Here is a 15,028-nt window from a genome sequence, read left to right on the forward strand (position 1 = left end):
ACAGTATACTATTTGCAGGATTAAGTCATTGAGTACTGAGGAGGTAAAATGTTAGTATTTTCAGTAAATTAAGAAAAAGGTTATGTCAACCTCCATAAAGCCTCTTATTGGATAACTCTTTGCTATTTTATATCGAACCTAAACATGGATAGTGGGTTTGTTGGTAAAACTGGTCACCTGCTTACTGGGCGAGTAAATACGATACTTTAAAAATAATTAAGGATGACTGTGTCGTTAAATAGTAGCCATTTAGTAATGATACCGTCGATTACATATTTAAATTGCATATAAATGAAATGTATTGATTGTTTTGTTGTTTATGCTACTTTCAATGCATGTACCTTATTTGATGTGCATAATTCGTACATATGATTTAAGAAAATTTGTTTCTTGAAATAGCTGAAAAAAACTGAAATATTATTTAGAATGTTTTTAGAATGAAGCTTTGGTGTAACAACGACAACCCAGGATATGTCATAAGAGTTTTTGAAGGTCTTGGTCTCAAACCTCCAAGATCTGATCGATTAATTCCAAGTTCAATTAACCAATAGCAATTTTGCACGGTGAGACTTATTTCCAATCTCAACATCTTGGAGTTAGTCTGATTTTCAGTCAGTTTCTTCAAAATTCCAGATATATTGGATTTTCATCGACTATATAATCATTTGTACATTTCGTTTTTACACCATTGTATCACGTTTACAAGGTTTTGTTTTCCTTGATTTTGTAATACGTTAATATTTGTGCACCTATGATTTCCTTAACATATTTTTCACATGGTTTAGTATTTTAGTTATGCTCACCATTCTAGCTAATTGCGTGTTCATGACCATTAACCACACAAAGGAAGTGTCCACTATGGCAGAGTAAGTCACGTGTTTTATTTTAGTCACGTGATTTAAGGTAGTGAACCCGTAATGATAACTGGCCAATTGCTTATTCTCAAATTTCTCACGCCGTGAGTCACGTGCGCGTTCAGCTACAATTACATCAGAAGAATGCCGAATTGAGTAACGAGAAATTTGTCGATTGTCATAACGGGTTGTCTACCTTAACTTACCGCGTTTGGAAGAAACAGGTTTCTTTTTATCCACAGGTGGCCTTTTTTTTTTCAAAAATAAATACACTGTTGACATTAATGATTCAACTGGAATTGAAATTACTGATATTTAGAGACAGGTCGTCTCGGTTCGTAACTTCATTTACATTTTTCTTTTGCAATTCCTTAGAGAGAGTTATTCTAATAAAACAGCTTTTATTTTCTATCATAGTTTAAGAAAATAACTCAAAAATAGTGTTGACTGAAAATGATAGAAGGTCTTGACAAACCGTGTGATATTGCTTAATTTGGTTATTTTTTATAATTTGGTTGAAACCATTTGAAAATATCGTCAAATAAAAAGGTAATTTGTATCTTTCCAAGTAAGATCAAACTATCTTTCAATTATAAACAACAGATTTAAAAAAAAAATGTATTTGAATCTATAATTGAATGTAACTTCATGTGGTAAAAGATATCACATCTTGCACAGATGGAATGCCCTGCATTTCATTGTTTCAGGCTGTTGCTGGGAAAAAGCTTAAGTCCATGTAAAGTGTTTGGTTACACCGCCGCCTGCTCCACTTGTTCTAAATAATATGTATATGTAAAGCATTATTCTGAACAAGTAGAAAAAAACATTTACAGGGACTTGCTTATTTTGCCATTTAGTTTAATATATTTTTTTCTTTCCTAGGCAAATTTCTTAAAAAGATACACACTTCTTTTTAGAAATATTTTTAATAGTCCTAATTGATTTTTCATTTGTGTCTAATAAATTTCTCCAGGTGCTATTATCACTTTTTGTGAACATTTTACATAAGATAAATGCATTCAAATAATGACTAAGTTCTACATCAAAAATTTAATCAAAACTGTCAAAAATCTCAAAGGACGTTATATTCTAAATAATGCTCTAAAGATACAGTTTTATCAGTTATCGTTAGCCGCGCAATCTACATGGTAATGTTGGATATACTCCGTTAAAAAAATATTTGTGAGTTTTCCTTCTGTAAACTAAGGACTGTCAAAGTGTATTTTATATAAAGCATACTTATATTTCCAAAAACATCAGTCTATCTAGAAAACTTTTCCTGCTGATTATTAAACATTTTTATGTACATTGTTGAGCAATGGCTAGTTGAGTGTAAAAAGAAAACACAAAAGAAATCCACTTGACGAACAGTAATATAACACCTTGCATGTTCAATACCACCCATTCTAATCCGGGTGTTAGACCACATACCATATTTGTTGGCTAACTGAAAGAACTCTTAAACAGATTTGATCTTAATGAACAATTTTGTGTTTACTGACAAAGTGTAAATGTTGAATGACTTGAATTTCTTAGCATGTATTTATATTTCACACTTGAATCCATTTATTGCTTGCCAAAACTTGAGTATACAATTAAAATATTCTTCCAGATAATATTATTCCAACGATTTTAGAACAAACTGCCACTAAATTGTTATATACGATGGTCCCATTCAAAATTGTTTCACCTTCCAATAATAATAAATGACATTATTTTCCAGTAATGTAAATTTGTGGAAACATTTTGCAGGTACGTGTTCACCGCCATTTACACAGTAGAATCTTTAGTAAAAATGACTGCGAGAGGATTTCTTTTGCAACCGTTTACATATCTCAGAGATCCATGGAACTGGCTGGATTTTGGTGTGATAGCCATAGCGTAAGTTAACAAAATATAATCCGTAGTTTGGTCTGAAAGCTTAAATGTAAGTAACATTTATCTGGACTTTGGTGTGGCAGCCACAGCGTAAGTAAACGAAATATTAACTGGAGTTTGTTTGAATGTTTAAATATATGAAAAACATCACCTTGAGTTTGGGCGTCTGCAAACACATTTCTTTTGCATTTGGGTGTGACGGCCAAAGCGAAAGGAAACAAAATGCACGTAAATTGATATTATGATACACATATTTGTAATTTGTATACACCATAGCGATTATAATAACAAATACTTTGCTGCATCGAAAGATAACTTTTTAGATACAGACTTCGAATGAAAAAATGGAAGAGTAAACTATTATTGGCAAATTTCTGTGGCAACGAATCCATCGCAATATGTATTTTAGCTTTGTCTAAACATTCAGTCTTCAAAATCTTAGCTCACTTGTCTATATATTATACCTATAGATAAGATATACTTTCTTATAAATCAAAAGTATGTGTTCACAACAAAACTTAATTAACTTTAACAAGAAATACCTTTAAAAATTATGGTCGGTGAATTGTAATAAGGAAAGAAGTTTATGAATTTTTCATCTAACATTCATCTTTCATCTAACATTTTTCAAATTGCAAAACTAAACACCGAACTTTAACAATTTAAATGGTTCTCTTTTAATTTTTCGCAAAGGTTTCGTAGGGTTGCAATTTTGTTTCGTTAATCCTTAGACGAATAATTACAGCAGTAGTTTGCTGAAGATTCATGAAGCGGTTCATGAGAAGAGGTCATTAAACGTGTTTATAATTTTAGCTAAATTGGTCCCTATCCCCATTTGTATCAAAATAGCAGGAGACCTTACGATATTGTTACACATCGAGTTTGATAAAAATCCATTACATTTTAGTGGTTAATGCGAAGAAAGGCATATCTACTTTTAGCTATAGTGGTCCCTAATAGGGCCCAAGTTCCTAAATAAAATTTGGAAGAGGACCTTATAATGATGCTCCAGACCAAGTATGACAAAATCCACCAAGCTGTTCATGAGACGCTGTATAAAGGCATTTCTAGTTTTAGCTCTAGCAGCCCCTAAAAGGGGTCAAATGTCCCAGCTGAACAAAGTTGGTTGCGGGCCTAATAAAGATGCTACAAATCAAGTTTGATTAGAATACATGAGAAAAAATCAATTAAAGGATTTTTTATTTATTATTTTTATTTATTTCTAAAAAGGCCAACTGATCCCGCTTTAAAAATCGCATATTCGCTATTCATGAATCTTTGGACAATGACGTCACACCTATAAAAAAGTGAAGGTTAAGCAAAACATACAATTGTAATTATTTCAATATTTCTCTTCATAAACAAAGTCTGGTCGTAGTCATATCACATAGATAAACTGTATCCAGTGTACCTTCATTTCAGTGCAATGAGATTCAGTCATTATATAGCATATATATAATGAAACAGATTTCAACTGAGTTCAATATTTGCATACCATACTAAAGAAAAATATTCATATATAATAAATCAGTTAAATAATTTATAACAAATATATCAAAGCAAACAAGTACTCATTTTAATATGCAATCTGAATAAGTCACAAAAGCAAGATACCTTTTCATATACAGACGACAATTGTAACAAGGAAAATCTTTTAAAAAGCACTTCTCTACATAAAAGACTCTTATCACACCCTTATTCATGTGATACGCAGACCGTATTCAGCTCTTTCTTTAATTTTATATAAAATTATGTTGGTATTTGAACAGGTTTTTATCATATTTATTAAACTTACTTATCATTTTGAGATATATCAATATTCTTGCTAAATATACTGAGCCAAAGTTAGCTTTAAAACTGTGAACAGCGTCGTTTAGGGTAAACGCTTTGTCTACATTTCACTCAGCGTAGCACAATCAACAGAGTGAAAGAAATTGACACTCTCGTCCAATCAGGCAGAGTGTTGCATAAATCTTCCATTTTGATAAATTATCTACAATGCTTTATCAAGTAGTTTGATTTGCAAACTGAAGTCACGTAGCATAGCTAACGAAAACGAATTTAGACGGCGTCGCCGAAAAATATATATCACAAAGTGATCTGCAACCTACAGTTAAATACATTCGCATGATACAGATACAAAAAGTAAAAGTTGTCAAATTGAGAAAAAACACAAAATTATCAGTGTCATCAAAATGAATTTTATCTATCATAACCTCGCAAGGACATACATTAACATTGCAGTACATGACACTGTTTAGCAAGTGCATACGTGAACATTTCAGGTACATGACAATATTTAGCAAATGCATACGTCAACATTGCAGTACATGACAATGTTTAGCAAGTGCATACGTGAACATTTCAGGTACATGACAATATTTAGCAAATGCGTACGTTAACATTTCAGGTACATGACAATGTTTAGCAAGTGCGTATGTAAACATTTCAGGTACAAGACAACGTTTAGCAAGTGCGTACATTGACATTTTAGCAAGTGCAAGTACATACATTGACATTTCAGGTACATGACAATGTTTATCAAGGCATTAGGAAATTTGTCTGCCCTAAGAACATTTAGAGTGTTGAGAGCGCTCAAAACCGTAGCAGTAGTACCTGGTATGTGTTATAGTCGTTAATTTATTCTATCGTTTATAATGACATGTACAATATTCTTCCCGATCATCTATAATAGTATAAGTTAATGTATAACGATTTGATTTAGATTCGTTATTTTACCCAATCATGTACTACGGTATGTATAATATTCGTTATTAAGTCTTATCATTTATAATAGTCCGTGTAATATTCGTCATGTTGCCCTGTCATCGTGTTAGAATCGTTATTTTGTCATATAATTTACTATGGTATATGTTATATTCGTTTTCTACCTCATCATTTACAATGGTATATGTTATATTCGGTATTTTGTCCTATAATTTACAATGGTATGTTTCATAATCGTTATTTTGTCATATGATTTACAATGGTATATGTTATATTCGTTATTTTATCCTATCATTGCATTTATTACAGTTTAAGTAATATTCTGTTATCTATGCTGGTATGTGTTTTATTAGTCATTATAAATGATGTGTGATATATTCCTTATCCGACCCTTTCACATGTAATAGTATGTAATGTATTTTTTTTTTTACAATGATGTTTTTATATTTGTTATTATGCCCTATCATCTATAATCTTGTATTGATTATTATACTGTATCATGTTATGGTTATTACCATGTCGTTTACTTGTAATGGTGTACGTTTAATTCGATGTGTTTTCTCTGTCTTTTTAAAGCTTGCTATGAGTCATTATTGATCAAAGTTTTTGTCTGTTATATTGATACATTCGCACGTGTTGTCATAAAACATTATACTTTTTATAATTATACTTTTTTGAATAGGCGTATGCATCGACAAACTTAAAACTGAACTAAACAGACAAATGGTCTTAAAAATGCTAATACACATCATTTTTTTTTTAATTTTGTAGGTCTTAAAACCATCGTGGGTGCCTTACTGGAAGCCGTTATTAGATTACGTGACGTCGGTATTCTCACGTCATTCGTGTTGTCAATATTTGCTTTAGTCGGTATGCAGTTATATAGTGGAAGATTAAGGAATAAGTGTGTGCTTAATACCAACCTTAATTTAACTGATGAGGAATGGTTTAATTACACAAGGACTGAAGGTAAGCGTAATCCTTAAAGACTAACTTTACTTTTGAAATAGCTTTTTTTCAGGTTTTTGTCTAGATTATGTTAATATGTATTTTGATAAAAGAAAACTCTGTTTTATTTGATTGATTAACAACGTCCGTTGAAAGATTACTACTATCGAGTGGCTAATCTTAGCGAGTGTTTTGTTTTCGCTAATTTTTGCTATAAAGGTGATGCTCGAATCAAATTCTGGTGAAGGATAAAGGCTTAGCTTAAGAAAATATGAATTATCAGTAACGCGAGTTAGTATGTTTTCTGTCAAATCCAAAAATAAAAGTTTCGCGTAAATTCTACATCAGACTGATAAATGATGATACATCTCCCTGAGTATTCAGTTAAAATGAAAATTGTTAAGACATGTTTGCTGTCAAATGCGCAAATCAGACTATTGTTATCAAAATTATTGATTTTATATATTGCATGATTTCTGAATGTTTAATTTGACAGTCATTAATTGTTTTAAGGTGCAAAAAGCCTGTTTATGACAGTTGCCTGTCCGAACACAAAATTATCCAAATAATATGCAATCATTTGATGACACTTGGCAGTACGGACGGAGATGGACGTGACCTTTTATCGCTGTTTCTATGGAATATTGTTTCGGGAAACCAGCAAATGGCCTGAAATAGATTTAAATCAACCCTTTAAATATTTGTTAAACAAAATGTCTTCTTGGTCATTCACTTTTTTTTCCAATATCATTTTGATTTCAAAATAATGCTATTGGGGGCTTCGAATGCATCGGCATTTAAATGTGCCCGATAATGCAGCCAAAATAGTTGTTAATCATTACTCTGTCAATTATTATAGCTCGAAACTTAATTATCACGAGCATTAATTGTAATATTCTGTACAAGGTCACGACGATAGGAGATTTAAACTAATGATAGTTTCTAACATATCTGAATATTTTTACGTCAAATTAGCAGACTTATTGAAACAATTTCCAACAGGATATGTGTACTGAACATTGTTTAGACAAGTACGAAAATGAATGACTAACACTTACAAGGCTTCTATCTAACCTTACAGAAATAAATTTTAAATCAATGTTGTTTTTTTTTTTTCTTCCTTATTTGATATATTAGACTTTAGTTGTTTATATTGTTGTAATTTTTTTGGAGATTTAATGCTAATGTGAATTATATTTAGAAAAAAAGAAAAGAAAAGAAACAAGTCGAAAATAAGAATACTTATTTATCACATGTTTGACGTCGCGGGAGTGTAATAAAGTAATTAAATAAAAATGACAATACACTAGTGTAATAAAGCTTTGACGTCGACGTCGTTTATAGTATAGGATCCGGAGACGTTAGTCAAATTGACATGTTCATATAGGAAAAGAAAGTAGAACTTTTAATGTTTCGACAGGAAAAGCTGACATATGATAAAAAGAATATTACATTTGTGACTTTCCACGTTGAATTTATTAAACGAGTTGAATAAAATTAATAAAATGCTCGACATAGCCTTGCATTTTATCATTTTATTCAACTCGTTTAATAAATTCAATATAGAAAGACACTCATGTAATATCCTCTCTCTCTCTCTCTCTCTCTCTCTCTCTCTCTCTCTCTATATATATATATATATATATAGTACAAGTGCAGCGTAAAGAGAGGTAATCGCTTCGGGAGGTTTATAAAGCCTTCACAAAAACGCTTTAATAAAGGTAGATGAATGAAATATGACAAAGCAGTAATGGAATATATTGCATCCGTTCAATAACGTAACGAGAGAGAAATTTGTAGATCTATTTCCTTTTTATTTCAGTATCTTTTCTACCAGGAGGATTTAAAATTGACATTTACTTGTAGAAAGCTTACTATGTACAGTAATATGTCTTTTCATTGGTAGCTGTAGAAGTAGTAAACCAAATGTTTGTTCTTTATATCTTCATATCCAATAAGGTTTAAAATAAATATATAAATCTAGATTCAAATGTTTTAAAAAGTCAAATTTAGAATGGATCTATATATAGTAGTGGGATAAATAAATATTTACTTTTTAAAAGCATAGACTGAGTTTTAATATATTTTAATACTTATTATGTTACTGATTTAATTATGCAAATTGATCTTTTGTTAAGGCAACGTTTATCAGTTGGACAATGGTGAATATCTTGTCTGCAGCCTCAGTAAATATGGCGGGTGAGTAAATGACGTCACAATGATGTCATTATGTCGTCACAATGACGTACTTAAAGACTCAGATTATCATTGGTCATGTTTCTCATTCAATACACAAACATAGAATATATTGTTAATAATAATCCATTTTAGACAACTGGCACCCCCCTGGTTCGGATACAAAAACTATGTGTGGAAATTCAAGTAGCGCGGGGTATGTAATGCACGATTGCTTGGGGTCCGAAAACAACACTGGCAATAACTAACAAAAAAGACAAATGTTACAAAATTAACCGCTTCTGTGATCAGAATGAAGGCTGATACAGAAGTTTTTCTTGTTGTTTTCGTTCGTACCGCAGTTTGTGCATTTTGTGTACTAATCTTTTTCTCTTGATCTAACGTATCGTAGTGGACTGCCAACGGTAGATTTTAATCATTTACACTAATATTTACGATCCATCTCGTCTAGTACTTTTGTTATAACTTTTACCCTAATGTTCATTCCTATGAGAACACTTTTATACTTGCTTTTACTATATGAAATGAGGCTAGTATTGAAAGAAATCTAACGTTTGTACTTTAAGATATATCTTTAGATGAACATTTTAAATTACACAATATATTTGTTAATGTTTGAAATTCCATTGCAAAATGGATTTGAGAAAAAGATATTTGTTTATAATATGTCAGAATAAAACTAAAACTTATATTTATGGAAAGAATACAGTGTATTTTTTGAACAACTGTGTCATTTCTAAAGATATTTTTACTACAAAATACCAGCTGAGCTATAAAGCTGCGAGATAAAAGTGAATTATGTTCTAGAAATAATCAGTTGAATGAAAAAAAAGTGCTAGAGAAACTAAAACTGTCAAATGTAACTGGAACGTATAAAATAACGATGAATTTCTTATTTCAAAAGCAAATTTATCTTTTATATCTGATAGCCTCCTTTTTCTCAAACCAAAATAATCAATATTCTTTTTTAATTGAAAAGGAAATGAACATAATATATGCATGAAAAGACTGCAATGTCAAACAATAATATAGGTTAATTTGTTAATTTCTTAACTATAATGCATACGGAACATGAAGGTGGCATTTTGTTTTTATAGTAGAAGCAGAAAATGTATGGAGTAATACTGATAAAGATGTGGGTTGTTTGGATCAAGTCAGTACATTTCAAGGCGAATATATTCGTATGCTATGTATATTAATAAATGGCACAATTTTATGGACTGTTTATAAGGAGCATATGTGAAAGTCATATAAAGAGAGTGAAATACTAAGCACCCGTGGACAAAAACTTATTATTTATAACTTTAATTCTGAATAAACATTATTGTTACAGAAAAATAATCATATTACCTAAAGTTGGCCTTTTTTCCCACAAACACAAACTTTGGTATATAGATTAAAAACTAGCGAGATGGATTGCTATTTTTATCTCTTGGCATGCTCTTTTTTCTATTTTTGATATTAACTTTTTCTTCTTTAACAAAATGGTAAGTTTAGCTGTGAAGATATAATTCTACGGGGTAACTTCTTTACAGAAAATTGCATGCTCATGCGTTTTTGCAAGAATTGTTTAAAATCAAATAAGGCGTTGGTCATAAGAGTGTAGTGGTATCATATATCAGGAACAATCCTAGTGACCAGTTTAAGGTTGCAGTTTTGATATCACAGGAACCATCCAAATGACCAGTGGAATGCAATAAACCTGTAATGTCAATGCATATACGTATTTTAATGTACTTTTTCGGCATACCTCGGTCGTTGACGTGGTTCACACATTCACATGGATTTAAGCCTCTGTCAGGAAATACCGAAATCGAATACAGAGATTATGTCATCAGTTTCGGAACTCGAGGATTTTCTTGGTCGTATATGCATAGCCGACATGGACAAAATCAAACTAAGTTTATGGATTGGGTGCATTATCTTCTTACGAAAACTTTATTGTTTTTTGTTTTTTTTTCTGATAAAAATATAATAAAAGCAAAATAGTTTCAATGATGTTTGGCTTTTACGATAGATATGAAATTTTCTAATTACATTATATACATGCAGAAGACATCTCCAAAATATCCCAGATTTGCATGTTCAATTTCATTGCTTTTCATATAACATAGCTTTCATAGGCCATAAACATTTATGTATCACATATTGATAAGAATATTTACACGTTAATCTTGCAAGACTTCAAGATGCAAATATGTGGACAATTCATTCATAACATTTCGACTGTTTTTTTTCTAAAACAAAGTTTCTTCAAAAACAGATCTAACTAACACACTCTAGAGGTCTAGAGATTGCAGGATTTGTTTTGGCTTGTCTTTTAATTAATTTTTTCACATTACCCCAATAATATCAAATACGTACTGCAAGCAACGTGTCTTTCAACAAATTGCAATGGCTGGATAATACAAACAATAGCTATGATCATATTAATTATAAAACTGAGTATATGAACCTATGTCAGAAAGTTAAGATATAAATGATGCAATTAATGTAGTCTATGGTAATCCGACCTTATTTCACTGTTAATGTCCGCTTACTGCGCTTTAGCTCTGTCTTTGGTATGCAAATGAAAAAAGATAGTTTCATGATTTTGCTTTTTATGTATTGTAAGTTTTTATATATATCGTCCAAATTCTATTACTGCCTTAAAACATTTAAGGCATCTACATCAAAGACTAACGCGTATTGAGTGTATAAAAACAGCAACCATGTTCTTCTAGCTCTATTTAGGCACTCTTTAGGTTCTTAGGTTCTTGGAACAGTTTTTACCCTATAAATACTCCTTAAAAGGAAACTAAGTTGGTGGTTGCTTCCTCAAAGTGATATGTTTACATTTTTTATTCCACTGAATCGTGTACTTCGTAATTCATAAAACAAAGAGTTTACAACAAGTTAGCGGTCTTTGCTTTCTGCAGAGATGCTCGCGTTTCGAAAAAAAATATATATAAAACTTCCTTTGTATAAAGGTTTTGTTATTTTCTAAGACATGGGAGGTCCAAGCATTTATTTTTAAGGCAATATATATACATTTCCAAACACCGAAAATCAATAGAAAACCTCTTCTACTTGTTCTAAACACTTTAGTTAAAAAAAACAACAAGAAAGTCTGTGAAATTCACGAATTCAGACCAAAGAGTCACTCAAGGGAAGTCAACCAGCCATTTTAAATGAACCTTAAACATAAAATAAACTTTCATAACATCCTTTTTACATGCCAGTTTATCTTCATGCTTACACCGCTTCTTGCACCAGTTAGTGATATATATCATTTTCATCTATTACTTTTCATCTACACTGATATTTACTGATGTATAATGATTTTTTATGCACATATAATCATATTTTGCACAGTTTTAATTCATATGTATCTGTTATTACTTGTAGATTAAAATAAGCCTAACAATTTCGTGTTATTTTATTTAACAAAACTCATTTTTAAAAACAATATACCAGTCTCTATCAAACTGATTAAGTCTAAATTGTACCTCGTTTAAATTTATGCAAATACTTTATTGCTATTATTATGGCTTTCTGTCTAAGTTATCAAATAATTCTGTAAAGGAAAAGAAAACGATTTTAGTACAGCATTTATTTTTTTCCAGTGTAAAATATGTATTATTTATGCATGTGTAGTAGCAAATACTTAAAAATTATTTCATTATATAGCAACGTATTCTATATTAAAATGTCTGTTTTATATTTTTTTTAAAATAAAAGCAAGAACCAGTTCATATCATTTCTACAGTAAATATGACATAAAACTAAATCTCTTGCAAAGTTAATATTTTATATTCACCATCTGGTGTGTATTGATTTCATTTTATTAAACTTAATTTCTCTTTCAGAAAATGTCCGGCCAACTACACCTGTCGGGAAGATATAGGAGACAACCCAGATTTTGGGTTTACAAGTTTTGACAACTTTGGTTGGGCTTTACTCTGTGCCTTTCGTCTAATGACCCAAGATTATTGGGAAAATCTCTATATGTTGGTAAGGTCCTTGATCAATAATTAATTTCAGCATTTGATTTTGGTTGTTTTTGAAAAGAAAAATGACGCAAGAATATTGGGGAAATCTCTATATGTTGGTAAGGTCCTTGATCAATAATTAATTTCAGCATTTGAGTTTGGTTGTTTTTGAAAAGAAAAATGACCCAAGATTATTGGGAAAACCTCTATATGTTGGCAAGGTCCTTGATCAATAATTCAATAATTAATTTCAGCATTTGATTTTTGGTTATTTTTGAAAAGAAAAATAATGCAAGAATATTGGGGAAATCTCTATCTGTTGATAATGGTCCTTGATCAATAATACATTTCAGCATTACACCTTAGTAGTTGTTGCTGTTTTTTGCAAACTGTTAGTAAAGGCCTTGATTATTTTTAGAACAAAGCAAATGACACATGAGTTTTTGAAGAATCGAAAGTAGTGTCATTCATTAATTTTATGATTTAGCATTTGACCTCAGAGTTCAAGGGCATTGCTAGCAAAGCCTTTGATTAATTCAGCATTTGATCTTAAAGTCTGATTCTTTTCTGTCATATCTAGAAAGTACATAAACCTTTACATTTTATACGCCCGAAGGGACGTATTATGTTATGACGCTGGTGTCCGTCTGTCCGTCCGTCCGTTAGCAATTTCGTGTCCGCTCTATAACTCTTGAACCCCTTGAAGGATTTCAAAGATACTTGGCTTAAATGTTCACCACATCAAGACGACGTGCAGAACGCATGTTTCGGGTGGCTTGCTTCAAGGTCAAGGTCACACTTAGGGGTCAAATGTCATATGACTTTGTTTCGTGTCCGCTCTGTAACTCTCGAACCGCTTGAAGGATTTTAAAGAAATTTTGCACAAATGTTCACCACATTGAGACGACATGCAGAGCGCATGTTTTGGATGGCTCGCTTCAAGGTCAAGGTCAGACTTAGGTGTAGAAGGTCATATGACTTTTTTCGTGTGTATATTGCACTGCGGTGCGCTTGTTTTTATTTTGCAGATCCCTTTTTTGTTCACTTACAATAAATTTTTATTGAATTACTTCCCTTTTATATTACTATAAATAGCTTATTTTGTAACTTTTTATTATTGGTCATAGGGAAAAACTGAGACCACTTTTCTGTGGTACAAAATGGATGGTATCTCCTAGTTTTAGGTGTATTTTGACATATCTATACCGAGTAAGGATTTTTTTCGTGGATTTACTTTTTTTCTGTCGACTTAGGTTTTTTTTTAATTTCTTCCCTTTGTTCTTCCTGTCCTTTGGGCTTCAACAGTTAAGTTCTTTAAATTTTGTTCCCATCCTCCTCTGATATAACCCTTCGGCGGTATATTTCCCCGCTTGGCGGAGCTCTTGTTGAAAAGTTCTTTTAAATCTCTAAACAGATCAAACAAAATTGATCAAAAAGATGATGCTTACGAAAAGATATAGGTAACTCAAGTCCCCTTAAGAAAATTTTGAACTATGCTAATAGGTAGGGGTTGAACCCATTCCTAGATGTTTTACTGTAGTTCATACATTGTTCTCTGCTTTAGGGAATCTTGTCACAGGTCTTTTTAAAAATAATATTTGTATTTTTTTGGTTTAGGGGGTACATCACTCCATCTGTAAAGGGCATAAATATTTTTGAAGACAGTGTCCTCTCTAACAGAGAAATGCGTATGTAAATTAATTAAATTAAATGCAATGAAACTCTTAATATTGATGGGTAAGACATTTCATTTCCTTCAGTAACCCATATCTTTTTTGCAGCAACATAACCTATGTTTTGACTGTTAAGACTGTAAAAGACTTTTCAAAATATAAAGCTAAAATTAAAAAAATACAAAGCAATACACTTTATAAAGCAAAATACAATACCTTAACTGCAGAATTCAGCAACTGACGTAAGGGTATAGAAGTTCCTGTTTACTTTTATACTTTGTGAGTTGCTCTTCTGGACCTATGTCAGTGGTAAAATCTGTTCTGCATGTCGGTAAGGTTCCCTGCCTGGAGAAATAGAGGTTTCATTAAACGGTTGCATGATGTATTTATACCAGTTTACTGAATAACTTAGAAGACAATAAAACAGGCAACGCAATTTTAAGATGCTAAAGCAACAATTGAAGTGTGTAAATGTATTTTTAGAAAATCAGGGTAGATCTACTTATTCTATTAAATATAAATGTCAATTTAGACCAAAAACATGGCCGATCCCCGGTTATTTACGCTCAAACTATTATCAGAATATTTTTAATGAAGCAGCAAAGTTTTCACTTTCGGTTTTGCCGACCAGTAAACTTAACAGTGTTTGTTTACATTTTTATGACCTGTGACAATGATTTTTGACATATAAAGAAAGGATATAAACCAGTGGTGTTCTAATGAGAAAATTTAGGCTTTTTTCTGCAACTCCTTTTGACTTATAAATATTTGCTCAAATGAA

General features: G+C 31.3%; 1 protein-coding gene across 12 annotated transcripts in view; it reads left to right on the forward strand.

The window, feature by feature from the left end:
* LOC123540363 (sodium channel protein para-like) overlaps positions 1–15,028 on the forward strand; it is a 196,690-nt gene that overhangs the window by 130,808 nt on the left and 50,854 nt on the right. For 10 of the 12 annotated variants that reach the window (XM_053546008.1, XM_053546021.1, XM_053546042.1 and 7 more), the window contains exons 6-11: positions 776–866; positions 2,607–2,735; positions 5,257–5,351; positions 6,231–6,428; positions 8,739–8,799; positions 12,452–12,596. In XM_053546008.1, the coding sequence (XP_053401983.1) occupies positions 776–866; positions 2,607–2,735; positions 5,257–5,351; positions 6,231–6,428; positions 8,739–8,799; positions 12,452–12,596 (719 nt within the window). Of the gene's footprint in view, positions 1–775; positions 867–2,606; positions 2,736–5,256; positions 5,352–6,230; positions 6,429–8,545; positions 8,607–8,738; positions 8,800–12,451; positions 12,597–15,028 lie in introns of all 12 variants that reach the window. The other 2 variants (XM_053546020.1, XM_053546036.1) reach the window with 2 other exon arrangements.

This window comes from Mercenaria mercenaria, chromosome 1 (assembly GCF_021730395.1).
Source record: "Mercenaria mercenaria strain notata chromosome 1, MADL_Memer_1, whole genome shotgun sequence".
In the NCBI taxonomy this organism is placed as follows: Eukaryota; Metazoa; Mollusca; class Bivalvia; order Venerida; family Veneridae; genus Mercenaria; species Mercenaria mercenaria.